We start from the raw sequence: 27846 nt of genomic DNA, 5'->3' as shown, positions 1-27846 counted from the left end.
CGGCGCGGAGGCCGCGGCTTGTCCACCAGGCGTGGTCACCCGGGGGGGGGGGGACCCGCTGAGGGACCGGGGGTAGAGGGGCTCGGAAGCAAGGCGAGGGACCACGCCACCACACCTGCCTCCGTCCCTCCCCGCCACGTCTTCGCGCCGTCCGGCTCCAGGACCTCGCCTTTCTCCTCAAACCCCGCCATGGAGCGACACGTCCTGAGGCTTCGTCAGGCGTTCCGCGCCGGCCGGCCGCGACCCCTGCGGTTCCGGATGCAGCAGCTCGAGGCCCTGCGGAAGATGGTGCAGGAGCATGAGAAGGACATCCTGGCGGCCATCTCCGCCGACCTGTGCAAGGTGCTCGCGCGCGGCGAGAGGGGCTCCGGACGCCGGCCTCGGGACCCCGGCCTCTGGCCGCCCGACTTGGAAGCCGCAGTCTGCTGAAACTTCTCCCTCTCCCTCCTCCTCCCAGCGTCCTTCCTCCTCCCTCCACATCCTCCTTCCTCTCTCCCTCTTCCTCCCTCCCCGCTTCTTTCTCTCTTTTCCTCCTTTACTTCGCATTACACAAGCGCTGTGGGAGGACCTGTGGGTGTGGGCTGCGCCGTCAACCCTGCTTATCTGTGCACGGTGGACGTGTGTGAGTTTCCTGGCAAATTGTCTTTTCCTATGCTTGCCCATTTTTCTGGTTCGTTTCCTTACAAGTTGCAGGGAATTTTCCATATGCTGGGTATCAGTAACTTATCAATTTAACCGTTTTGATCTATTGCATATCTATTTTCTTAAACTATTTTTGTTTTTAGACAGTGACTTTTGTGTGTATGCGGGGGTGGGGAGGTGGGCATCTTCGTATTCAGATTTTCTGTCGTGACTGTGTACTGTTAGGTTTAGTGCTCCTTAAACTCTGGTGCATCTAGGGACCTGTTAAAATGCAAATTATGAGTTAGTTGGTCTGGGGTAGAGTCTGAGATGACTAGTTTCTAACGAAGTCCCAAGTGATATTGTGCTGCCTCTCTGGAGAGTATACCTTGAGTAGCAAAGTTTTAAGTAGTGTTTAAGGTTATAACTATAGGGCTGGGAAGGTGGCTCAGTGGTAGAGTGCTTGTCTTGCATGCATGAGGCACTGGGTTTGATTCCTCAGCACCACATAAGCAAAAAGAAAAAAGCTGGAAGTGGCACTGTGGCTCAAGTGGTAGAGTGCTAGCCTTGAGCTGAAGAGACGAGGGACAGTGCCCAAGCCCAGAGTTCAGGCCCCACGAACAGACTCAGAAAAAAAAAAGTTATAATTATATTCTGCTGTATTTTCTAACAATATTGTTTTCATTCTGTTTTTACTCCCACTCTTTTTTTTTTTCCTGTCAGTACTGGGGTTTGAATTTCAGACCTCAAACTTACTAGGCAGGCATTCTTCTGAGTCGCTGGCCCTTTTTGCACTATTTGTTTTTACTGATGAAACTGGAAGTTGAACTCAGGGCCTCACACTTATTAGATAGTTGTTCTACTTGAACCATGCTTCCAAGCCCCCTTTTTTTGTGGACTTTTCTTCCCAAGTTGACCTGAAACTATGATCTCCCATATAGCTTTGATGATAGGCTAGTACTACTATGTCTAATTATTGGTGGGAAGAGGTTTCATGTGTATGCCTTGGCTGGCCTTGAACCATGATGTTCCAGATCCCAGCTTCCCAATTATTTTTACTTTTTTTTTTCTTTTTTTTTGTGAGTCGTGGGGCCTGAACTCTGGACCTGGGCGCTGTCCCTCAGTTCTTCTTTATCACTTGAGCCACAGTGCTACTTCTGGCTTTTTTTGCTTATGTGGTTCTGAGGAATTAAACCCAGGGCCTCAAGCATGTGAGGCAAGCGCTTTACCACTGAGCCACCTTCCCAGCCTCCAATTGTTTTTACTTTTTATGTACATTCAGTGCACAGCAAAGGCCTTTCTTTGGGTTTATGATTCTCCCTTTCCCAGTCAAGGAGTAGGAACAGTACTTCCTAAGATTTTAGTATCCATAAAATTTTCTATAGAGCTGGGCCCTGTGGCTCACACCTGTAATCCTAGCTACTCAGAAGGCTGAGATCTGAGGATTGCAGTTCAAAGCCAACCTAGGCAGGAAAGTCCATGATACTCATCTCCAATAAACCACCAGAATACTGGAAGTGGCGCTGTGGCTCAAGTGGTAGAGCCCTTGTCTCTAGCTGAAGAGCCCAGGGACAGTACCCAGGCCCAACGTTCAAGCCCCATGACTGACAAAAAAATAAAAATAAATCGTAGAGTACTTTTGATGGGGAGAAGTGTAGTACTAGATAAATGAGATGGAGTAATTGTGACTTAGGAAGATGTGAATCATTTATTCATCCTACATCAAATTTTATGTGAATATAAGCTTACTAGGGACATATACAAAATTCCCTGCCCTTGAGAGTTTTATCTTGGTTGAAAAAAAATAGAACACATGCAGATAAGATGTGAGAATAATTATAGATCAGTATATTAAGAATGTTATATTAAATATGTCAAAAGCATAATTGCTATAGTACACAAAATGTAATCAAGGCAGGCCATTATTAAGCAGGCAAGTCTTCCTAAAGGAGATAATGTTAAAGGACTCAAATAATTAAAGACAGATTTAGAGACATTGAATATATTAGAACAGGAGATAGCAACTCCTTTTTGAGAGTGTGGAGGGTGTAGAAGGAATGTAGATGACAAACTAGGTGGTCTAGTAACACATTTTGTCACTGCAGATGTAACTGCCCTGAGATTTTTGACATGTTGAGCCAAATGTATCATACTCATTGTATAAAACTGTAATTCTCTTCTACCAGAGTGAATTCAATGCATACAGTCAGGAAGTCATCAGTATCCTTGGGGAAATTGATTTTGTGCTGGAGAATCTTGCTGAATGGGTTACTGCTAAACCAGTTAAGAAGAATCTGCTTACCATGATGGATGAAGCCTATATTCAGCCAGAGCCTCTGGGAGTTGTACTGATAATTGGAGCTTGGAACTATCCCTTTCTGCTCACCATACAGCCGCTGGTGGGAGCCATTGCTGCAGGTCTGATGTTAGCTTCTTTCTTTATATCTTTTCAGAGGGGCATATCTTTTCTTGTTGGTTCTAAATTAAGGATAGTGACCAATTAAGTTTACTTTGGTGGTAATTTCCCTTGGTTGACATTAGCAGTGTATTGAGAATCCAGAAATATGTACATATGTATTTTTAATAGCTGATGAGAAGATTTGCGTGACTATTTTTTAAAGTACCTGAGGAGGAATAAGCCTGTAAGAGGAAGATGTATATAATTAAATCAGAAGGCCCAAGGCTTTGGAGTCAAGCATTCATATTCTAATGTGGTTTCAGTTGCTAGTTCTGTCCTTGAATAAACCTCATTTTGATTCTGTCTGACCAGTTTCTTCATTCCAGCAAGGGTTCTTAGAATGTTATCTTGTTTATATACAAATCCCAAGCAATTATTGGGGAATCTCTATCAACAGCTTATGTTGACATAGCTAATTTGCTCAATAATTTCAGGGCAAAGGGGAAAAGTCAAGCTAAAATAGAGGATAAGTAACAGAAAGCTTGGAAGAGTAGGAAAGGCTGACTGAGCCTGTTCTCAATGTCCTAGAGATAATAAGAACTAAGGAATTAACAGTTTGGAAGGGATAGGTGAAAGGAAAGTAAAATGAGCTCTTGTGCTCATTATGAAGAAATCAGAATTAAGGGCTGCAGAAACAATTGAAGTACTGTCACTGACAATCTCTTTTGTCCCACTGTTCCCTTCATGAACATTGTTTTGGAAGGTACTAAAGTTTCTCAGGTATTAGATGACACTGTTCTCCTTTCTTTGTGTAGGAAATGCTGTGATTATCAAGCCTTCAGAACTAAGTGAAAATACAGCCGAGATCTTGGCTAAACTTCTCCCTCAATATTTAGACCAGGTAAGAATATCTTGACCCATCTTTAATATAATTTTTTTTTGTGGAAAACACACTTGATTTTGCTCCTTGTATATGTCATTGCTACCTATCCATGGGCAGTTTCTTAAGCCTCCACTAATTGGCTTAAGAAATTAAGTTCCAAAATACACAGTGAAATAATCCAACAGTTATGGTTACACAATGTACACTTGGGCTTCATAAATATCACCACTATTTACAGATCTTCTACCATTTGGCATTTGGGACTAGTCTTTATTTGCACTAACATATGATTTTAGAAATGTTCATTTAGTAAATTAACCAATGATGAGTACTAGCATGTTTTTGTTGCTGACAGTTTCTTTTGTCCTAACAGAATACCATACTGTAATATTATATGGGTACTTCTGCTTTTATGAAGGGCATGTCTGTGGAATGAAAACTACAGAAAGAAAGTGGCCTTCTGAACTAGCAGGTGGATCCTCACTCTGGGTTAAAGGGCTGGCATTTAAGAGTATCAAAGGCTGAACAAGGAAACAATCTCAGCTTTAGGGTGGTTTATCTTTTTATCTGACTCAAGGTTTCTCATGCTTTGCTAGAGGAAATGTGTGATTAAATTGAGATTGCTGAGTTCCACATGCAATTGCTTCAAAGAGAATTCTTCATTTTATATTCAACAAAAGGCACACAAAATGTCCCACATATTTTGCACATTAGGTTACAACTACCTTGAGGTTAACTCAGAATAATACTGTTTTTGTTGTGGTCTTATCACTGTTACGGCAGCCACAGAAATATTTTGTTCTAATAGCTGTGGTTGTCTACTCCAGAAGGATGAAATGAAACAGTGATGTGTCTTAGATTATGTAGGACTTGAAACCAGAAAATGAAGAATCATTGTCCTGTGTTATCTCTCACCAGGGGTAAATTCTTCAATAGTTGACTGTCTTGATTGGGGGGTGGGGGACAGTAATATACCTGCTTCAGTTAGCTTAATGGGAGACCAATCATATATGATCTATAAATGAAGCCCCCCAAAAGGTGACTCAAGTGACAGAGTGCTGGACAAGTAAGTAAGAGCTAAGCAAGTATGAGGCCTTGAGTTTAAACACCAATATAGGCCAAAAAAAAAAGTTAAAATTTGAAATATATTCAATCTATAAAGCAAATGAAAACTAGTTAGCTTTCAAAGAGCAGGAGCCCAAAAGCAAACATGAGCCCACAAACCTACTTATACTTCATATAACTCAGAATTTTTATATCTCCTTCTATCTTTTTGCCTTGCCATTTGTTGTTACTTTTCCTGCTATTACTGTTCAAAGTATTCTCTCTTAGAATAGCTGCTAGTAGTAACATAATTGCATATAAAGAGTCAGTTTACAGAAACTGTGAATCTTCCCAATAATAGGCTCAGATGTTCAGTAGCTTTCCTGAGTTGCATAAGCCAGTTTGTAGCAGACCCCAAATTAAATATAAATATACTTCAAAAGCAAGGGCAGCTAGTTGCTTGTGACTCAACAACTGTAATCCTAGCCTCTAAGAAATCTGAGATCTGAGGATTAAGGTTGGAAACTATCCCAGGCAGATAAATCTGTGAAACTCTTATCTCCAATTAACCACCAAAAAGCCAGAAATGGAGCCATGGCTCAGGTGGTAGAGCACTACTCTTGAGCAGAAAAGCTCAGGGACAGCACCCAGGCCCTAAATTTAAGCTCCAGGATCAGCGCACACCACACATACAAAAGTATATGCAGCCTAAGGGCCATCTAAGGCTTGTAAAATCATTTGGAACATTACAAGACAGACTGTATTCTTTTTGTGGGCTTTCCACTCAAACGATGGCACTCAAATTATGTTACAGAAATCCAAATGTCCTTTGGCAGAACTAAAATTTCCCTACTCCTGGTAAAGAGACATTAATGTTAAGACTTAGAGCTGAGACTTGTCCTGTGATCATATATAGCAGCCATTTTCTCACCCAAATTCCCAGCTTCAATATAACACACCCCATCCTCCTAAATAAAATATTGACAAGCTTATATAGAAAACATTGGACTTTCTGGGTCAGCTTCATATGGACTGAAGGTTCCCATGTGCCAGTAAATTCTGTATCTTCTACTTGTTCTTGGTACCTCACAAGGAGTGGTCTCAATCTCCTGGTTTTACAAAATGTTATGTTTATGCTGAAGGAATTGCTGAAATAGGAACTTGACAATAGGGCTAATTTGGAAACATAAGAATTTTTGTTTCTTTTTTTTTTTTTTTTTGAGGACCTGTATGCTGTTATTAATGGAGGTGTTGTGGAAACCACAGAGCTTCTGAAACAGCGATTTGACCACATTCTCTATACAGGAAACACTGCAGTTGGAAAAATTGTTATGGAGGCTGCTGCCAAGCATCTGACCCCGGTGACACTTGAACTGGGAGGGAAAAGTCCATGTTATATTGATAAAGACTGTAACCTGGACATTGCTTGCAGGTGAGCTGGCTCACCTAGTTTTTAATTTTTCTTCCAGCACAGTGGAAGGTTTTTCTAATAGGCTGACAATATTCTTTGAACCCCATTCCTTATAGCTCTAAGATACATCATTAAGCTTTGGTGTTCAATGTGCACAAACTGTCTTTTGGTTCCACTGCTGGAAATAATGAGCCATAGGTCCTGATATCATGTACTTGTCCTTATAAATTTTAGAAAACTTTTTCTGTTCTTAAGATTTCATATAGCTGGCTCACGCTGTAATCCTAGCTACTCAGGAGGCTGAGATCTGAAGATCATAGTTCAAAGCCAGCCCAGGCAGGAAAGTTCCTGAAACTTTTATCTCCAATAAACCACCAGAAAACCAGAAGTGGCACTGAGGCTCAAGTGGTAGAGCACTATCATTGATCTGAAGAGTTCAGTGACAGTGCCCAGGCCCAGAGTTTGAGCTCCACTACCGACAAAAAAAAAAAAGAGAGACTGTTCTCTTTTCCTATAGTAAGCAATGGTTGCTTACCAAGTACTATTTGTCAAGCTGGCTTGAACACCTTCCTGCTACTTATAATATTCTATGTCTGTTGGACAGTGCATTCTAAGTTCTACCAACTAATTTAGAAATGTTTGTTTTTGGGGCTGGGAAGGTGGCTCAGTGGTAGAGCGCTTGCCTTGCATGCCTGAGGCCCTGGGTTCCATTCCTCAGCACCACATAAGCAGAAAAAAAAAGCCGGAAGTGGCGCTGTGGCTCAAGTGGTAGAGTGCTAGCCTTGAGCTGAAGAGCTGAGGGACAGTGCCCAGGCCCAGAGTTCAGGCCCACGACCAGACCCCCCCCCCCCAAAAAAAAAAAAGGAGAAATGTTTGTTTTTCTTTTGGCAGTACTAGGATTTGAGCTCGACCTCTTGCTTAATAGGCAGGTGCTTTACCATTTGAACCACACATACCTCAGCCCTTTTTTGTTTTTAGCTGTTCATTAAATAAGAACTCATTTTTATAGCTGGGGCTGGCCTCAGACTTCAATCTTCCAAGTTATGCTTCCTGAATAGCTGGAATTACAGATGTGAGATGCCATGTGCAGCTTGTTGATTAAGATGAAATCTTGCTAACTCTATTCCTGTGCTGGCTTTGAACTGTGATCTTTCTAATCACTGCCTCCCAAGTAGCTGGGATTATTGATGTGAGCCACTATTCCTGGACAGATTTTTAAAAAAAATTATTACCAAATATACACACACACACATATGTTGGAAAGTATTCAAATGACACCAAAATATTTCACCAAATTATATAGCTATTCTATTCTGAGTGTTGTTGTGGTTTTTACTCCCATCCCCCCTCAGACGCATAACTTGGGGAAAGTTCATGAATTGTGGTCAAACATGCATCGCTCCTGACTACATTCTCTGTGAATCTGCCCTCCAGCACCAAATTGTGCAGAAGATTAAAGAAACCTTGAAGGTCTGTGTTCAGCTCTTTCAGTCTACTGATTTCAATAATATAAAAAGGCAGATTAACTTGTTGGTAGACAACATCCTCATTTCTTTCTTCCTCTGGGAAAATTCTAGTAGTATAGGTAACTGAATTAATCTATTAGCTAATTGAAAGTGTAACTTAGTAACTTTTATAGACTATCTAAGGGGAGTAGAGAATACCAATCCCTTGGAGTATAATTAGAGACCCTTTGGCATAATGGGCATTTTGATTAAGGTTATCAGTTCTCATATGTGTAGAGGCCCTGGAATGGCTAATAGCTTTAAGGAGTCAGTTCATTAAGTATCTGCTTGAAGTGTACCCTTTAGATGGTTATCAGACTCTTAGGTAAACATCTGTAAGAAGGAAACAAGGAAAGCTATATAGTAGTATACTAAACTAAGACTTGAAGTAAATGTATAATTTAAGTTGCTAGAAAAGAATGGGACAATTATCTGTTACCCAGTTTAGTGGTAGGAAGGAAATGTTTAGCCCCTTTACTGAAAGAAATTATTGGAATAATTCAGAGCCAGAAGCAAGGCTCAAGGAGTAGAGTAGCTGCCTAGCAAGCACAAAACCCTGGGTTCAAACCCCAGTATTGCATAGGTTAATGTGTGTGTGTGTGTGTGTGTGTGTGTGTGTGTGTATGTGTATGTGTATCAACCAATGTTAATTTAGCACTAGAAGGAGGGATTAGAGATATAAACGATTAGTGTATGATCAGAGAATATAAATTATGTGCCAGGAAGTTTAGGGAGACAGGGTAAGATATTAAGGTCTTAGAGGGATTTAGACATTTATGATGGGACTGAAGGTGGAACCAGAAAAGCAGAATTTAAAAGTTGACCAGGTTCTAGGAATGTAGGATAGAAAGGAGAGTAGTTAAAGACCCCTGTGAAACCGAAAGTAGTTGGAACTTAGGCAAATATTTAGCTTTCCCACCTACCTTTGAGACACATATTCTCTAACACATTGGTTCACAGCAGAGCTACATGTTAAAATTTTTAAAGAACCATTTAAAAATATTTCTAGATCTTATCTCCAAAGATTCTCTTTCAGATGATCCAGGGCTAGCAGGTGATTCTGCACTACAATCAGCCTAATGGCCTTGAGCTTGGTTCCCAAAAGAGTGCATTTTAACTAACTTCCAGTTAAGTCAGACACCAGGTTGGAGAGTTGCTCTGGGTAGAGATTTCAGATTGAATTCAGAGGTCTCACAAGGCTTAGAAATGTTGCAGCAGTTCAGTATTTTTGTGTTTGTTTTGTATAATAAATATTGATTCCTTACTGTATTTTGATCCATTGAGTAGGTTTTTTTTTTTGGGGGGGGGGGTCCCGTCGTGGGGCCTGAACTCTAGGCCTGGGCGCTATCCCTCAGCTCTTCAGCTCAAGGCTAGCACTCTACCACTTGAGCCACAGCACCACTTCCGGATTTTTTCTTTTTTTTATGTGGTGCTGAGGAATCGAACCCAGGGCCTCATGCATGCATGGCAAGCGCTCTACCACTGCAGTTTTACCGTCATCTGAAAGTGGTAAAAACACGAGTCCAGAGAAAATGTACCAATAAAATGGAGCAGAAGCTGGCAATCTCTTTTGCTAAAGAGCTAGATAGTAAATATTTAGTGTTTATAGGCTAGAATGTTTTTGCTTCAGCAACCCACCTTATTATAGAGGGAAAGTAGCTACAGCCAAGAGATTCTAAGAGAGCCATGAGAACCCTGAACTAAAGAAAATGATAGATGGGAGTGGAAATGCTTTATTTTCTTATCCTTTATCTTCCAAAAAGCTTGTTCTTGCTACTATTCTACTAAGTTACTTGAGTAGGGTATTAGATTCTATGAGTATGTAAAGCCAGGTCAGTTTTCAAATAAGAGTATGTTTTAAATTTTTAAAGAAATTTAAATATGGGTCTTGGTGACAATTAAATACACATTGTTATACTCTAGTTTCTCTTCAGAGCGTATAAATCTTTTGCCTTTTAAATACTCATTGTTTCCAATAGGAATTTTATGGAGAAAATATCAAAGAGTCTTCTGATTATGAAAGGATCATTAACATTCGTCATTTTCAGAGGATAAGGCGTCTGCTTGAAGGACAAAAAATAGCTTTTGGTGGGGAGATTGATGAGGCCACGCGCTACATAGGTAATAGAGAGTCTTTCTATGGGAAGATGGCAATTTGGCAGTTCCAGCTAACACTACTGTTGATCTTATATAAACTGTTGTTTGTGTAGTGTGTCATATAAACTACTAACTGCTGCTTTTTACTATACTACTTTCCTTAAAAATTGTTTTAAATAAATGCATATATCTATGTATATGCTTAATGATACCACCTAGTTATACTACTTTTCATATTTACATGCATATTATCAAATTATTTTCTTCCTAAAATTTCCATCCACTCAACTTAAAAAGATAAAAATTAGGGGCTGAGAAGGTGGCTCAGTGGTAGAACACTTGCCTTGCATGCGTGAGGCCCTGGGTTCGATTCCTCAGCACCACATAAGCAAAAAGAAAAAAGCCAGAAGTGCCGCTGTGACTCAAGTGGTAGAGCGCTAGCCTTGAGCTGAAGAGCTGAGGGACAGCGCCCAGGCCTAGAGTTCAGGCCTCCCCAAAAAAGATAAAAATTAAAAATATTTAAATAAGAAACTTATTCTCCTATAATGAGACTGTCCTGGGCTGGATATTTCAGTAGCTAAGTAATGCAACTTTAAATAAATAAATAAATGGCCTATAATTCTGACTACACCAGAGGCTGAGATCTGTGTATTGAAGTTTGAAGCCAGCCTGGGCAGAAAAGTCTATGAGACTATCTCCAATTAACCAGCAAAAAAAACTGGTCTGGAGTTGTAGCTCAAGAGGTAGACTATCAGCTGTGAGCAAAAAAGCACACACATAGACACACACACACACACACACACACACCTACAACACTGTTCTTCCTATCCTTGTCTCCCCACTCAGGATCAGGACTTGAACTCAGACTCTAACACTTCAACTCATAAGCTAGTGCTCTACCATTGAGCCACACCTCTAGCCCTTCTTCCTATCCTTAGAATGGCAACATGCCCCCACTTCTAGATTTCTCAATTGCAAGAGGAAGAGTAGTCATGATTATCTTGGTCTAATTCTTCTGAACTGGTACTCAGCTAAGTCTTGACTATGCATAGAAGGAGAGGACCAAACCACATTGGTTCTATGCCTCAAGGAAGTTGTTGGCAGTAGATTGGAGAATAGCTTATATACCCTGAGACTAAGGTAAGTTCTCCAGTTCTAAGATAATCTAGTAGAAATCCCAGGTAAAGACAGAAGGCCAGTCTGTTGGTTGTCAAATGTTCTCTCTTTTACTTGAGGATCCAGTTAGTTTATGGATAACCATACTGACCAGTGGTTTGCATTGGCAACACTGTTGAAACACTTCAATTTTTCTGGCACCCTTTGCCCTTCTTTCCCATTATAAACGAGCTCATATGTAAGGAATCTTGTCTACCTAGAGATGTTTTCCTTTTATTTTTTTTTTGCCATCCTGGAGTTTGAACTCGGAACATGGGCTCTGTCCCTAAGCTTCTTTTGCTTAAGGCTAGTGCTCTGCCACTTGAGCCACAGCTCGACTTCTCATGGGCTGGCTTTGAACTTCGATCCTCAAATCTCAGCATCCTGAGTAGCTATGATTATAGGTGTGAGCCACTGATGCCTGCTTGTTTTCTTACTCTGTAACAGGGTTGGAATGAAAGTCAGTGAGATGATATGCGTGAGAGCACTTGAGTTCAGAAGAAAAAGCAAGCCAGGCACTGGTTGCTCACACCTGCAATCCTAGCTACTTCAGGAGGCTGAGATCTGAGAATCAAAGTTCAAAGCCAGCCCAGGCAGGAAAGTCTGTCAGACTCTTATTTCCAATAAACCACTCAGAATGCTGGAACTGGTGCTGTGGTTCAAGTGGTAGAGGGCCAGCCATGAGCTAAAGAGCTGGGAGATAGCACCCAGGCCCAGAGTTCAAGCCTCATAACTGACAAAAAAAAAAAGAAGAAGAAAAAACATTGATTTCATTCATGAAAAACCTGCCTGTGTGCCCAGAAAGATCTATTTATAGGAAGATAGGGATATAAACTCCAAATCTATATAGCTATGAACATATATAAATAAAATATGTTAAGTATATTTCTGTCTTGGTTTGCAAGAGATCCCTTGATTCATTTGGTTTGGAGATTGAATGTTTATAGTTTAATCACAGTCTTGTGATATTTATTTATTCATTCAGTGAGTGCTGACCCATGCTAAAAGGAACGCTCAGTCCTTTCCATGAGTGGGAGAGAGATGCGTAGGAGACCTGGTGAAGCAAGCATGAGAGGGGTTGCCTTTTTGTCTTTTATCATTTTCTTTTTTATTTCATTTCTTTTCAGCCCCAACAATACTTACTGATGTTGATCCTGAAACCAAGGTAATGCAAGAAGAAATTTTTGGGCCAATTCTTCCAATAGTGCCTGTAAAAAATGCAGATGAAGCCATACATTTCATAAATGAACGTGAGAAACCACTGGCTCTCTATGTATTCTCTCATAACAATAAGGTAAGCCTCACAGAGAATTGCATACTGAATAACTCCCTTAAAGTATGTTTCTCCTTTATAGTAAAGCAAATGACGGCTTATTTGTATATCAAAGTTCAACAAATGACTGTATTCCTAGCTTGTTATCTTAGGTAATAAGGCCCTGGGGTTATCATTGTACCCTGTCCCCTAATGCCTGGGGTTAGATCTGAGTCCACTAGGGTGAGTGTCTCAAGTCTTTTGACTCACTAACACCACTTATGTAATTGGAAGACTGATGTGTACCAGCATTTTGTGACCTGTATCCACAGGGCATTTCTGTGTAAGAGCCTATCCCTGTGACCCAAATGGGGCTAGGTAAGATAAAGGCTTCTGTGTGTTGATGTTACATTGGTAGTACCCTTACCACCTGATTGAGTGGCTCTGCCACTCTCTACATGGCTTGCTTATTCAGATTTCTAGGTGATTGGCAGCCTCCATGTGCATAGAGGATCCCTCTGAAAAAAAAATAGGAAAATAAGAAGGGAAAATGGTACCAGTTAGTCCAAGTTCATGAGCAAGATGTGTTCCAGAGAGCTTTGGGTGTTAAGTAACAGTAGTCATGTGATAGCTTCTGAAGCTTGCTAGACTAATGAGGTACAGATAGCTGCAAATATTTGGAGAGAGACATATGTACAGGGCTTTTAAGACCAATCTGGTCATAAAACATTTAAAGCAACTATAGATAATGGGAACCCTGAAGCCTGAGTATGTTGGATACATTCACCATGAAGAACTTGCAAGCATTTGTTGGCACCCAGGAAAAATGACAGCAGTATTATTGGCCTTTTTGGATCTTAGGCTATCACAATGTATTTCTTCAAAAATACGATTTTAAATTTTTCGGTGGTGGCTCACACTTGTAATCCTAGCTACTCAGGAGGTCGAGATCTGAGGATCAAGGTTAGAGGCCAGCCTGGGAAAGAAAATCTGAGAGACTTTTCTCTCCAATTAATCACCAAAAAGCTAGAATTGGAGATGTGGCTCAAGTGTTAGAGCACTAAGCCTCAAGTGAAAAAGCTTAGAGATAGCACCTAAGCCCTGAGTTCAAGCCTAGGACCAGCAAAAGAAAAAAAAGATGCTAAATCTAAAATCTTACATTTTGTATTTCATACAGATGAGCATGTATTAATCATATGCTGTAGTTTAGAACAGAGATAGGAAAGTAATATTTTTTAAAGACCAGAATATAGTCTGAACTATACTTTATTTGAAAAAAAAAACTTTAGCTACAGTTCTATGGAGTATCCCACCCTTGGTAGTGACTGTATAAGTAGGCCCAAAGGTTCAGGGTAACTTCCCTCAATGTACAAGTTGAAATGCTGTGAATCAAAATTATTTCAGATTTCAATTTTTTTGGAGGCAGGATATCACTATACAAACCAAGACTGGCCTCTAACCAATGATCTACTTGAGCCTACCAAGTGCTAGGAATACAAATGTGTACCACAATTGTAGCCTCCTTGTACAACTATTTGAAAATATATGTGTGTGTATATATATTACATTTTTTTTCTTAAAGTGTGAGCTACCACACCCAGCTTAATTGCAGTTTTTTAAAAAGATTTTGGAACATTTGCCTTATATACATGTTCCAGGCATCTTAGATATGAGGCCTAAATATAACCACAGAAGTTATGTTTTATATAGTCATATAAACACGTCCTGAAGATAATTTTACACAGTATTTGTTTAGTAATTTAAATGCATGAAAAAAGTTTCATGGTATAGAATTACCTGCTTCTGTAAGGTCATGTTGGGATTTTAGAGCATTTAGGATTTCAGGTTTTCAGCTTAGTAGGTGCAACTTTTACTAGATAGGCATCTGAGAAGTCAGTATATCAATCATGTTTGCTAAATGAACCATAGTTTAGGTTGTTACCTACTTAGCATAATGTCCCTAAACTTAAGAACTCATAACTGGAACACAGTCATCATGTATGTCCTTAGAGCATATTGAAATATTTGAGGAGCTGCAAGTGCTTTCTAAATGGGTGGGTCACTGAGCCTTTGGTCTGACCTGGACACCTTCGTCTGTTCCTTAGCTCATCAAACGGATGATTGATGAGACGTCCAGTGGTGGTGTCACGGGCAATGATGTCATCATGCACTTTACCCTCAATTCTTTGCCCTTTGGAGGAGTAGGTAAGTATTCACTTTCTGCGGCTTGTAAGCTTTTCACAAGTCATTTGTGCAGGCTGTTCTATAGCTAGCTGCGGCTGATTCTCCAGGTCCCTATGTGACTGTCCTCTTCCAAAGGCCCTTCCAGCTACTGCCGTGGCTGTTGTTTTCTAATTCCCTGCCAACCCTCCATCTGAATTGTCACCCTCTTTGACCACAGCTGTGATTACTTGTTTTACTTCGTTGGTTTGCTTGTTTATTGTGCTCTTAGATTTAGGAGTTTTGGGGGCTAAAATACAGACTTCAAGGTCTATCTTTAAAAAAAAAATGTATTAGTAGAAGAAAGATTTAGAATCAGAAGGAACAGACAGCAGTGAAAGTGGATTTTTGTTGTTGTTTTTTGGTGTTTTTTTTTTTGCCGGTCCTGGAGCTTGAACTCAGAGTCTAAGCACTGTCTCTGGGCCTCTATGCTCAAAGCTAGTACTCTACCACTTGAGCAACAGTACCACTTCCAGCTTTTTCTGAGTAGTTTATTGGAAATAAGAGTTTCACTGACTTTCCTGTCTTGGCTGGCTTTGAACCCATACCCTCAGATCTCAGCCTCCTGAGTAGCTGGGATTGCAGGCATGAGCCACCAGTGCCTGATAGTGAGAGTGGGTTTTTTGTTTGTTTGTTTTGTTTTTTTATTCATGTATTTATTATTGTCAAAGTGATGTATATAGGGAGGTTATAGTTACATAAGTAAGGTAATAAGTACATTTCTTGTCAAACTTGTTACCCCTTCCCTCATTTTTCTCCTACTTCCCCCCACTAAGTTGTATAGATCATTTCCAACATATTGTCTTGTGTATGTTGCTGTTGCATGGATTTCCCACCTTGTCCTTTATCTCACCATTCTGTTGTTCCTCAACTTTTCCCTAATTCAAATAAATGTACATACAAAACCAGAGTACCAAAATCAAATACAATGACAACAGGGGATATACCATAGGGGAAAAACATAAAAGAAACAAAAAGTCACATAGTACATTAAAAACAACAAAGAAAAACCTCTTGTGTCCATGTCTTGGAGTTCATTTCATCTTATATGGTCATATGTATCTAGTTATTGAGCTATTCTGCTCATCTGCTAATATTATCTTAGACAAATACTAATTATTGCAAATAAGGGAAACTATGGGACCTGTTTCTTTGGGTCTAGCTTACTTGACTTAATATGATTTTTTCCAAGTCTTCCATTTCCTAACAAATGGGGCAGTGTCATTTTTTCTGATGGAAGCATAGAATTCATATATATATATTTTTTTTTTCTTAATCCATTCATTTACTGAGGGACATTTGGGTTGGTTCAGTATCTTGGCTATGGTGAATAATGCTGTGATAAATGTAGTTGTACTGGTAGCTTTAGTATGGCCTTGTTTGTGATCATTTGGGTAAATGTACAGAAGTGGGATTGCTGGGACATAGGGGAGCTCTCTGTAGTCTTTTAAGGAACCTCCACACTGCTTTCCAGAGTGGTTGAACAAGTTTACTCTCCCACCAACAGTGCAGTAGCGTTCTCTTTTGGCCACATCCCCTCCAGCATCTGTTGTTAGTAGATTTTTGGGTTATAGCCATTCTAACTGGGGTGAGGTAGAATCTCAATGTTGTTTTGATTTGCATTTCTTTTATGGCCAGAGAAGTTGAGCTTTTTCTTCATATGTTTATTGGCATTCTTATTTCCTCTTCAGAGAATTCACTCTCTTTCTCTCTCTCTCTCTCTAGCCCATTTATTAATGGGACAATTGTTTCTTTGAGGATTTGTTTTAGGGGGATTTAAGTTTTTGAGTTCTAAGTATATTTTAAATATGAAGCCCTTGTCTGTTGTATGGCTAGTGAAGATCTTCTCCCAATCCATGGGCTTTCTATTGATCTTGCTGGCTATGTCTTTTGCCATGCAGAAGCTCTGCAATTTCTCCTATTCCTTCCTGTAATGTTCTCAGCGTGTCTGCTTTTTACTTCAAGGTCTTTGATACATTTGGAGTTGATTCTGGTGCAGGGTGCTACGTAAGGATAAGGATCTAACTTTAGTTTTCTGCAGGTGTAACCAATTTTGCCAGCACCATTTACTGAAGAGGCTGTCTTCCTTCCATCCTATTTTTTTTTTTGGCTCCCTTATCAAAGATTAGGTGGCTATAGGTCTGCGGGTTCATTTCTGGGTCTTCAGTTCTATTCCATTGGTCCTCCAGTCTGTTCTTGTGCCAGTGTTTTCTTATGTCCCTGTGTTTTGTACTCAAGGAAATGTTAAGTGGTAATCAGTGGCAGCCTGCCCTGGTTCTTCAGCCATTTGTGGGGAGGGCCTCTCCTGTGTTCTTGAGATGTGAAGGAAAATATTTGTACTCTGTGGACACAGTCTGGTCTTTGCCATTCCCTGTGATTTTTATTTTTTTAATATGTTATTATTAAGGTGTTGTACAGAGGGGTCACCATTTCATAAGTTAGGTAATGAGTACAATTCTTTTGGGGCAATGTCACTCACCCCTTCCTTCACTTTTCTCGAAGTTCCCTTCCTGTCCCTGCCCACAAGTTGCATAGTTCATTTCCCACATAATGTATACTAAATACCATGACTGCATTTGCACATATACAGATAAAGAGATATTCTGTAATATCTCTACAAGTATGTAGAAAAATTCTCATAATAGCAAAAACTTGGGAGAGAAAAAGAACCCAAAAAATAAAATTTTAAATTATAACCCCACTATGTATGTCTTTGTGTGTGCACACATGCACACACATACCTAGATTCTTAAATATTTTATTCAAAATGGTATCCTATTGCACATTGTCTGCTAGTCATATGTGACGCAGAGTAAGTTTTTCTTGTTAGAATGCTTGCATATCAGGACTTTAGTAACTGCATACTCTCCCATCATACAAATGTGAAACATTTATGTACATAATTCCCAGTATTAAATTTTCATGATTTCAAAATATTATTATTATTATTGTGTGTGTGTGTGCTGGTATTAGCGCTTGAACTCAAGGCTTCATGCTCTTGCTTAATTTTCTTGCTCATGGTTGGTATTCTACTTGAACCACACCTCTAGTCCAGAATTTTGCTGGTTAATTGGAGATAAGAGTCTGAGCCGGGCACCAGTGGCTCACACCTGTAATCCTAGCTACTCAGGAGGCTGAGATCTGAGGATCACAGTTCAAAGCCAGCCCGGGCAGGAAAGTCTATGAGACTCTTATTTCTAATAAACCACTAGAAAACTGGAAGTGGCACTGTGGCTCAAGTGGTAGAGCACTTGGGTTGAGCTGAAGAGCTGAGGGATAGCGCCCAAGCCCAGAGTTCAAGCCCCATGACCAAAAAAAAAAGTTTCAAGGACATTTCTGCTGGGGTTGGTTTCAAACTGTGATCTTTCAGATTTTACCTTCCTGAGTAGCTCGGGTTATAGCCATGAGACACCACCATCTGTCTATTTTACTTTTGTGTGTGTATATATCAGTCTCAGGACTTGAACTCAAGGCCTGGTCACTGTCATTAAGCTTTTGGTGCTCAAGGCTAGCGTTTTATCACTTGGGCCACAGCACCAATTCTGTCTTTTTGGTGGCTAATTGGAAATAAGAAACTCACAGACTTTCCTACCCCAGCTGGCCTCAGATCCTAATCCACAGATCTCAGCATTCTGAGTAACTAAGATTACAAGTATGAGCTACTGGTACCCAGCTTTATTCACAATTTTTTTTTCCTTATGTAATATAGTTTTGTGCAGTCTATTTTCTTAAGAAATGTGTTGAGAAGCTGGGCGCCGGTGGCTCATGCCTGTAATCCTAGCTACTCAGGAGGCTGAGATCTGAGGATCGCGGTTCAAAGCCAGCCCGGGCAGGAAAGTCCATGAAATTCTTATCTCCAATAAACCACTAGAAAACCAGAAGTGGCACTGTAGCTCATGTGGTAGAGCGCTCACCTTGAGCTGAAGAGCTGAGGGACAGCGCCCAGGCCCACAGTTCAGGCCCCACAACTGACAAAAAAAAAGAAAAAGGAAAAAAAAAAAAGAAATGTGTTGAGAATATAAATACTGTGTTTAAAGTGCTTATTCGCTTTTTATTCTAAATGAAATGTTTTTTCCCCTTCAGATTCTAAAAGTAACATAGACTTAATGATTAAAAAAAGAAAATCTCAGCAATTAAACCAAGCATCATAGATCATTATAAGGACAACTGCAATAACCTCCCAGGCATAAGCATTGCTAATATTTTACATGAAGTTTAGTTTTTTTCTCTAGAAGTACTTTTGGTGGGGCCTGAACTCTGGGCCTGGGCACCGTCCCTCAGCTCTTCAGCTCAAGGCTAGCGCTCTACCACTTGAGCCACAGCACCACATCTGGCTTTTTCTCTTTATGTGGTGCTGAGGAATCAAACCCAGGGCCTTGTACATGCAAGGCAAGCACTCCACCCCTGAGCCACCTTCCCAGCCCCATACTGCCATATATCTTGCAAGTTGTATCACCTCATACTTCCAAGACATTATTAGAAGAGACAGTCTTTCTAAAGAAGACTATTCACTTATGAAATTGCTATACAAAAAAAGAAACATCTCATTTTAATTTGTATTCCTTTCATTATTAATAAGATTGAACTTTTAAAATTAGTTCTCTTGCTGGGCTCTGATGGTTCAACACCTATAATCCTAGCTACTCAGGAGGCTGAGAACTGAGGATCACAAGCTGGCCTGGGCAAAAATGTCCCCATGAGACTCTTATCTCCAATTAACCACTCAAAAATTGAAGTGGAGCTGTAGCTCAAAGTGGTACAGCACTAGCATTGAGCAACAGAGCTCAGGGACAGTGCCCAGGCCTAGAGTTCAAGCCTCAGCACTGACAAAAACAATTAGTTCCCTCGTCATTTTGCTTATTTCATTTTTACTTGATATTTTTGCTCTGGTTACTTTTTCCTTTTTTATGTGTGAGGGCTATGTTTTGTGTGTGTGCATGCACACACATGCACCAGTCCTGGGACTTGAATTTAGGGTATGGGTGCTATCCCTAAGCTTTTTTGTTCAAGGCTTGCACTCTACCACTTGAGCCATAGCTCTACTTCTAGTTTTTTGGTGTTTAATTGGAATAAGAGTCTTGTGAACTTTCTTGTCTAGGCTGGCTTTGAACTGTGAGCTGGATCTGTCTGAGTAAGTAGGATTACAGGCTGGATTGAGCCATTTGAGCCTGCCTAGCTAGGGACTTTGTTTTTTTGTCAGTACTGGGGCTTGAACTCTGGGCCTAGGCGTTGTCCCTGCGATTTTCAGCTCAAGGTGAGTGCTCTACCACTTGAGCCACAGCACCACTTCTGGTTTTCTAGTGGTTTATTGGAGATAAGAGTCTCATGGACTTTTGTGCTGGGCTGGCTTTGAACCGCGATCCTCAGATCTCAGCCTCCTTAGTAGCTAGGATTACAGGCGCATGAGCCACTGGCGCCTGGCTTTTTTTTTTTTTTGTCCGTTCTGGGGCTTGAACTCTGGGCCTGGATGCTGCCCCTCAGCTCTTCAGCTCAAGGCTAGCGTTCTACTACTTGAGCCACAGCACCACATCGGGCTTTTTCTCTTTATGTGGTGCTGAGGAATCAAACCCAGGGCCTCATGCATGTGAGGCAAGCACTCTACACTGAGCCACCTTCCCAGCCCCCCAGCTTTTTTTTTTTTTTTTAATTAACTTCTGAGCCATTCACCCAGGCCCAGAGTTCAAGCCCTATGACCAACAAAAAAGAAAAGGAAATGGGGTGGGGGGGGCAGTAATAGCTGAGGAGGTGGGAAGGAAGGAATGGTAGAGGAAAAACAAAGGAGGAGGCAACAATTCTGGATAAGAAATGTACTTATTACCTTGCTCATTAAACTGTAACCCCTCTATACAGTATTTTCACAATAAAAACTTAATTTGAAAAAAAGAAAAAGAAAATTCTGTTACATTTGTAACAAATATTTCTTTTCAGAGAAGGTAGGATTATAGGTTGCTGGATTGAGCTGCTAGAGTCTGCCCAGCTAGGGGCTTTCTTTTTTTTTTTAAATAAGAAAATCTGTCATGTTTGTAACAAATAATTCTTTTCATATTGTAATTTGTCTTTCCATTTTATCTATGATTTGAAATTTACATAATCAAATCCATAAGACCTTTGGTTTCTCATCTGGCCTAGAAAGTCTCCCTATTTCAGCATTTATGAATATTCATCTATAATCTTTTAATTTTCTAATTTATATTTTGTATTTAACTATGGAGTTTATTTTGGGATCCACAATTCTCAGCCTATGCAAAAGTAAGAATCAAACTTTAAGACTGGGTACATAGGTCCATGCTTGTAATCCTAGCTACTTGGGGGGCAAAGATTAAAGCTTCATGACTCACGGCTAGTCTGGGCAAAAAGTTTTGAGACTCCAGGTTAATCAATGTTTGGGTTCCATGGAATGCTGTCATTCCAGCTGTGATGAGAAGTATAAATGGAGGATTGCAGTTTAGGCAAGCTGAACATAAAGTGAGACTCTTAGCTCAAAAATAACCAATACAAAAGGACTGGTAGAGTAGTTCAAATGGTAGAGCACCTGCCTAACAAGTGTGAGGCCTTGAGTTCAACCCTATTACTGCCCAAAAGAAAAGATTTACCTTTAGGGGCTGGGAAGGTGGCTCAGTGGTAGAGCGCTTGCCTTGCATGCCTGAGGCCCTGGGTTCGATTCCTTAGCACCACATAAGCAAAAAGAAAAAAGCCGGAAGTGGCGCTGTGGCTCAAGTGGTAGAGCGCTAGCCTTGAGCTGAAGAGCTGAGGGACAGCACCCAGGCCCAGAGTTCAGGCCCCACGACTGGACCAAAAAAAAAAAAGAAAAGAAAAGATTTACCTTTATTTTTTCCCCCAAAGAGTAAGCCAATTATGTTGGTACCAGATAGATAGATAGATAGATAGATAATTTTGTTGCTTCTGATAAAAATTCATCTGTCTAGTTTAGAAAAAATATTAAATTTGGGCTGGGAAGGTGGCTTAGTGGTAGAGCGCTTGCCTCGCATGCCTGAGGCCCTGGGTTCGATTCCTCAGCACCACATAAGCAAAAAGAAAAAAACCGGAAGTAGCGCTGTGGCTCAAGTGGTAGAGCGCTAGCCTTGAGCTGAAGAGCTGAGGGACAGCACCCAGGCCCAGAGTTCAGGCCCCACGACTGGACCCAAAAAAAAAAAAATTAAATTCATCATCACATGGGATCATTGTTTGATAATAATTGTTCTGATATCATCTTTCCTTAGTAAAAACATATGTAAGTGGGTCATTCTTAAGGTTTTCTTTTTATTTTGTTATTTCTTCCAGATGAACTTGAGAAATCCCTAAGGACTCTGATTAAAATTTCTTTAAAACTAATAAATTATTGTGGAAAGAATTTGCATCTTTGATATGTGGACTCTTAAGAAGAACAAGTTCTGTCTTCTCATTTATGTACTGTTTTATATCTGCATATAAAACTTGATAGTTTCCTTCGCGTCAGTTCTCTGCCTTGTATTTTCACTTTAAAGTACTGTTTAAGCAGTTGGCACGCTTATTTGCCCAGTTCCTTCCTACCTTAGTCACACCTTTGGCTAGCCGTCCTCTGTCCTCCTTTACAATTAGGGTTCTAAGGGTTCTATCTCAGGTCTTTTCTTGAACCAGCCTTCCTTCCTGAATGACCCCCTCCCTCAGCTTCAGCTGCCACGGGAACACTGAGTATTCGCTGCAGCCCAGCCCCAGTCAACTTTAGCTTGTCCTGCAGTCCCCTGCCTTCCAGCACTGTGGTTCCTCCTGTCCCCCACACACACTTCTTCCCCTTGCGCCTGCCAGGCTCTTGTCACCTAGTGAGTTATAGAACAATAACAAAGTTACAAAACAGTAACAAAGCATAGCCTCTTAAAAGGCAGAACTTTTCCTTGCTTGTTCTCAGTTTTGGGCTTGAAAGACCAGTGGGTAAGTGGGGCCATGGATTAATACAGCCTCATGGAATGATAAGAAAAGAACACATGTAGTATTTAGAGTGATCCAAGTTCACATTCTATCTTCCTCTTTACCAGACGTGTGACTTTGGGCAGATTATCTGACTATAAACTCCTTTTCTCCTCTGGCTGGAAACAGCTGGGAAGACCCAGTACAATAGGGTGGTTGTGAGAGCCATCATAGACATCCATTTAAACTCCCTGATATAAGGGGCACCACAACCATAGAAGGACTGCAGATCCTTGCTGTGCTCCTGGACAACATCCTGGTGGAATGAGGAGACAAAGTTGGGAAAGATTTCCTGAAAAGACACTTTGCTTGCACAAAAGTGGGATGGGGTCACCATTGTAGCCAGTGTTCATCTACAGCAAATCTGTTTTGTCTGTTCCTTTATTGCAGGTTCTAGTGGTATGGGAGCATACCATGGAAAACATACTTTTGACACCTTTTCTCATCAACGTCCCTGTTTATTAAAAAGCTTAAAGAGAGAAAGTGCTAACAAACTCAGATATCCACCCAACAGTCAGTCAAAGGTGGATTGGGCAAAATTCTTCCTGCTGAAACAGTTCAACAAAGGAAAAATTGGGCTCCTATTGCTCACATTCCTGGGTATGATGACAGCTGTGCTTGCCAAGGTAAGTCCCCTTTTCCTCTCAGAGTGCCAGTCTTCTGGTTATAATCCCTTGAGGGTGCCTCTGGTTCCATATATTATTAATTCTACCAAGTCTCTACATTAACTTCTAAACTCTCAGACAGGGCTGGTGACGGTCTGGCCTGCTCCATGTCTGGCCTGTTGGCCAGCTACCTATTTTGGCCCACAACCTTACCCTCTTGTTTATTTACTGCTTTCAGAACCTGCTTACAGAATCCTGTGCTGTCTTAACCCTCCAGTCTTTTTGGTATTTGTCTTTCCTGTTCCATTTTGGTTTGTTCTTGAATGTGCATGAAATCAGCATGTCATGGAGATGGTCGAAAAAATTCTGTCATAGGTGGCAGTGGTGCTAAAGCAGGTTTGGTGAGAGTTACTTTATTAGGCATGAGTGTTTTTCCTTCCAAGTTGACTACCAGATAAAGTTTGCTTTGATGATTGGTTATTTTATGTATGGGCTTATAAAAAGGTCTTTGTGTTAGCTGCTTTCTCCAGGTGGTTTGTGCATCTCTGGGATGAGTGAGCAGATTTGTGACAATGCAAATCAAGATGGCATGGGGAGCAGCAGTTATGTCCTTGAGCACTCAGCCAGCCAGCTAAGATGCATTGAAAGCACTGACCAGGACAGTGAAGACTGGCAATGCAAGAGAAGCAAAAGACAAACATTGAGTGGAAATAGCAGAGCTGGCTCATTTTAGAGTGACACAGCTCTAGTGGGAATGGAGATAACAGTTGCATTTGCAATCCTTTGGGTTTTCTCAGAAATACCAAGCTGTGCTGAGGAGAAAGGCCCTGTTGATTTGTCTGGTAGTTTACAGACTGCGTTGGCCCAATGAACAGTGATGAACAGATTTCAAACCCCTGCTCTGTCTGTTAAGAGTGAGGTAGGAATTCCTTTGTTTGTTTTCTTTCTCTCTCTCTCTCTTTCTTCTTTCTTTCTTTCTTTCCTTCCTTCTTCCTCTCTCTCTCTCTCTGTTTTTTTGGCCAGTTCTGGGGCTTGAACTCAGGGCCTGAACACTGTCCCTGAGCTTCTTTAGCTAAAGGCTAGTACTCTACCACTTGAGCCACTTCTAGCCTTTACTGTTTATGTGGTACTGAGGAATCGAACCCAGGACTTCATGTATGCTAGGCAAGCACTCTACCACTAAGCCACCTTCCCAGCCCCCTTGGTTTTCTTTTTCCATGAGAAGTGGGCCAAGTTGGGTCATATTTTGTTTTAGTTCATTTTCTGCAGCTGGAGGCCTAGGAATTTTGAAAAAGAATGTTTAACTTACTTGTCTCTTAACACATTTTGGACTTGGTCTAGAGTGTCCAAGTTTTAAAATTCAACTTGCCCACAGCTTTAAAAGGGAGGTGTAAGTTCTGGTTCCTAATGATTAAGAGAAATGCATAAAAGTAACAGCCAGGCTAGCTCTAGGTAAAGCCTACGTCATCATTTCTAGTAAAGGAAAAGACACTGTTCTTCCCTAGCCACTCAATTCTCCTGAAATTCTCCTGGAGAAAGGGCCAGCTACTTCTAATCTGTAGTCACCACATAGACACTGAGCTTTTCAGTTCATAAATTGAAAATTATTTTAAAATCTCTGTATTGTTTTGATCTTCAGAAGTTTGACTTTGGAATTCATGATGGCAATTGTAGTGAATCAGGGTTTAGTGTGCAATGTAAGAGCTTTCTATCCTCATTTCTCTATGTTCCTGAGGGCTGGAGATATGGTCAGAGATAGACTTGGGTCAGCCTGTGGTTATTAATCTGCTGGAGACATTGGTCATCTACTTTGATGTACATCTTCTTGGTTTGTTGGTAGACATTCCTCAGCCCCCAAAACAATGAAGCAGACTAAGAGGAATCTGTATATCAAAGATTTGCCTGTCCTAAGAAGGCTCACCCAAGTGTAGTCTACTAGGCCAGGCAAGTTCAAATTTCTTAAAGGGTTTGACAAACAGATTCTCCTCTGGTGGGGTCTAGAGAAGCAGCAATATATAAAATCCTTTAGCTGGAAACAACATATAGGCTTGATTCTTAATTTGGTTATTGATGTAAGACTGGGCAATCTTTTCTAAGCCCTCTCTCGGGCCTTTGCTACAAAGTGGCAGAGTCAGGGTGTTTCCCAAGTCACTATCATCTCTCCTGCATCCTAAGTATGACAAGCTGATGTATTTGTGGTTTATATGTTTTTTATTCAGTGTAGGACTAGGTGAAGATGTTTTGTTTTGTTTTTTCTGCTTCTTTTTCTTTTCCCTGACTTTTTAATCCTCTTTTTCCAATCATCTTTTTATTTTAAACAAGCAACTCTGAAACTAGATTATTTACTTAAGTCTTTTTTGAGTATATCTTGTATTTTTTAATTGAGACATAGTAAATATGCATATTTATGGAATACTCTTGTACATAACGTGTAATGATGTGATTGGGGTATCACTTCACACACTACTTTGTGTTGTAAACATTCTCAGTTCTCCCTATTAGCTATTTTGAAATACACAATTAATTCTTGTCAACTGTAGTTTGAAAATTTTTACTGTAATTATAAGTATTTTTATGGAATAGCTTTTCTGCATTTAATAATTTACTGGTTTTGTTAATAGAATGAAATGTTTGAATTTTATTCTATTAATGTTCTTCAGTAGAATCAGGATAGATTTGGAACAAAAGCCCACAAAGTAAAGTTCGAGTAAAGCTTATAAGCTACAGAACCAGGCTAATACAATAGACTCGGTTTTAAAAGGTGGAGAAAGCCAGGCACCAGTGGCTTACACCTGTAATCCTAGCTACTCAGGAGGCTGAGATCTGAGGATTGCTGTTCAGTGCCAGCCTGGGCAGGAAAGTCTGTGAGACTCTTATCTCCAGTTAACTACCAGAAAACCAGAAGTGGTGCTGTTGCTCAAGTGAGAGAGTGCTCGCCTTGAGCTGAAGAGCTGAGGGACAGCTCCTAGGCCCAGAGTTCAAGCCCCACAACTGACCAAAAAAATATTTAAAAGGTGGAGAAACCAGTTTTGTTGCTCAGTGCCATGGGCCCTTTGACACTGAAATGCAGCATTTGCACCTTGAAATTGTAGCAGCACTTCCTCCACTTCAGGAGGATGCTAGTTTCATTACTGCATCTGCATTTTAGAGACATGTCTTCAAATTTCATGCAGAGACTTTCCTACTTACAGTATCAGGATAATAATTGAGTATATTCAGCTACTGTCTCTGCTCTGTTATCTCTTAATTTTGGACAGAATACAATACTGGTAAACTTACCTTGTTACTATAATTGCTGAGAAGGTATAATCCTTTCTCTTCACTGAAACCACATTAAGACTTAGGGGGACAGGGGCCTTTTCAGACAATGAATTTAGTTTCTTGTGGCGTGAGGTATTTGTTAGGATCCCAATACTAAGCTCATGTTCTAAGGCTGATTGTGAGTAGATTGCATTTTTGTTTGTTTGTTTTGCTTATTTAGTATTGGTTTTAGCAGTACTAGAATTTTAACTTGGGCCTGCTAGACAGGTATTCTACCATGCCTCAGCCCTGTGTGGCTTCTTAAACCAGCAGAATAACATGAATCCCTTTCTCCTCTCTCCAGGTTATATACTACTGAAGAATGATCCTGTTCAACATTCTAGTTGTCTCTACTGAATTATTCCTCTACTAAATTGTTAAAGAACCAATCCTTTTCAAATCCTGCCAAGCCAGAAAATATGCACTATAATCAAACCAAAATCAATGCCATTCACCATTAATATAGCTTGCCATTTCAGCCAAATCTTAACATTCCCAAATAGTGAGGATATTCAGAAAAGCTGTTCTAGATTGTGCAAGGAGGCAAGAACATGTTAGGCTAACTCTAAACTCCTTGGAGATAGATGTAAGGGAGACTGAGAACCTTCTCCATAACTTCTTTGCTCCAATGCATAGGACATTGACCCCTGCCCCTACTGCCACTATTGTCTGGTGAAGCTTTCTAAAAGGGTCAACAATGTCCAGTGATAGCATTGGTCCTCTTTAGTCCAGAGAGGTAAGATTACATCTTCCCTGCTCTCTTTGAGGTTTGAGAAAGTGGGGGGAGGGGATCGTCCCTCATCCATTGGACTTGAAAACTTCACCTCCATGGGTCATTCATCTTGTAACAGTATGTTGAGGCTGTCCACAAATGCTTCTTGTGACTAATACCGCTCAGAACATCTTGTAAATCCTAGGGCTTTTTAGATCTTTACACACACACACACACACACACACACGCATGCACGCGCGCACACACACACACACACACGCACACCCTGTTATTCATTTGGTGTTTGAGTTCAGAATTCTATAAAACCTAACTGGTATTTTTAATGCTATAATAAAAGTATAAAAACAGTGCTATCTACAGTGGCACAAACTTATAGTCCTAACTACTGTGGAAGCTGAGGCCCTAGGATTGTTTGAGCCCAGGAGTTTAAGGCTAGCCTGGGAACCAAGCAAGACCCTATCCCTACCCTGCCTCCCCCCACCCCCACCCCCACCCTCTGCCAAAAAAAAAAAAAAAATAACCTCTCAGGAACCTAAAGTTGCAAGTTAGTAGATCTTCAAGTTTCTTATTTCTTTAGCACAATGCAAGTAAATTTTCACTCTTCTCCAACTTCAGAGAGATCTTTTTCTGAATAAATTCAGCCCTCAAGACTTAAAGGGACAGGAGGACCATTTCCTT

At 40.6% G+C, this 27846-nt stretch overlaps 1 protein-coding gene across 2 annotated transcripts; it reads left to right on the top strand.

Moving 5' to 3' along the window:
- Window positions 1-42: 42 nt before the first annotated feature.
- Window positions 43-27515, top strand: Aldh3a2 (aldehyde dehydrogenase 3 family member A2). 2 transcript variants are annotated; one of them, XM_042673630.1, is made up of 11 exons: window positions 43-342; window positions 2808-3039; window positions 3835-3920; window positions 6170-6378; window positions 7710-7827; window positions 9842-9983; window positions 12242-12408; window positions 14472-14571; window positions 22921-23156; window positions 23933-24054; window positions 26740-27515. In XM_042673630.1, exons 1-10 carry the CDS (start codon window positions 190-192, stop codon window positions 24011-24013), a joined length of 1524 nt encoding a protein of 507 aa, XP_042529564.1. In that variant the 5' UTR covers window positions 43-189; the 3' UTR covers window positions 24014-24054; window positions 26740-27515. The 2 variants fall into 2 exon arrangements, with proteins under 2 accessions (XP_042529564.1, XP_042529565.1); XM_042673631.1 differs by lacking the exon at window positions 23933-24054 and having other exon boundaries at window positions 45-342.
- The last annotated feature ends 331 nt before the right edge of the window (window positions 27516-27846 follow it).

Source organism: Dipodomys spectabilis, unplaced genomic scaffold, assembly GCF_019054845.1.
Source record: "Dipodomys spectabilis isolate Male_0828 unplaced genomic scaffold, ASM1905484v1 ptg000018l, whole genome shotgun sequence".
NCBI lineage: Eukaryota > Metazoa > Chordata > Mammalia > Rodentia > Heteromyidae > Dipodomys > Dipodomys spectabilis.
The sequence above is the reverse complement of the archived record's forward strand: the minus strand, read 5'-3'. Positions and strand labels throughout refer to the sequence as shown.

Bases quoted from the DNA above. Each gene is read 5' to 3' on its own strand.
- Aldh3a2 (XM_042673630.1), top strand. From the start codon at position 190: ATGGAGCGACACGTCCTGAGGCTTCGTCAGGCGTTCCGCGCCGGCCGG. The intron at 3,921-6,169 runs GTAAGAATATCT...TTTTTTTTTGAG, and splicing joins TCCCTCAATATTTAGACCAG to GACCTGTATGCTGTTATTAA. The intron at 9,984-12,241 runs GTAATAGAGAGT...ATTTCTTTTCAG, and splicing joins TGAGGCCACGCGCTACATAG to CCCCAACAATACTTACTGAT.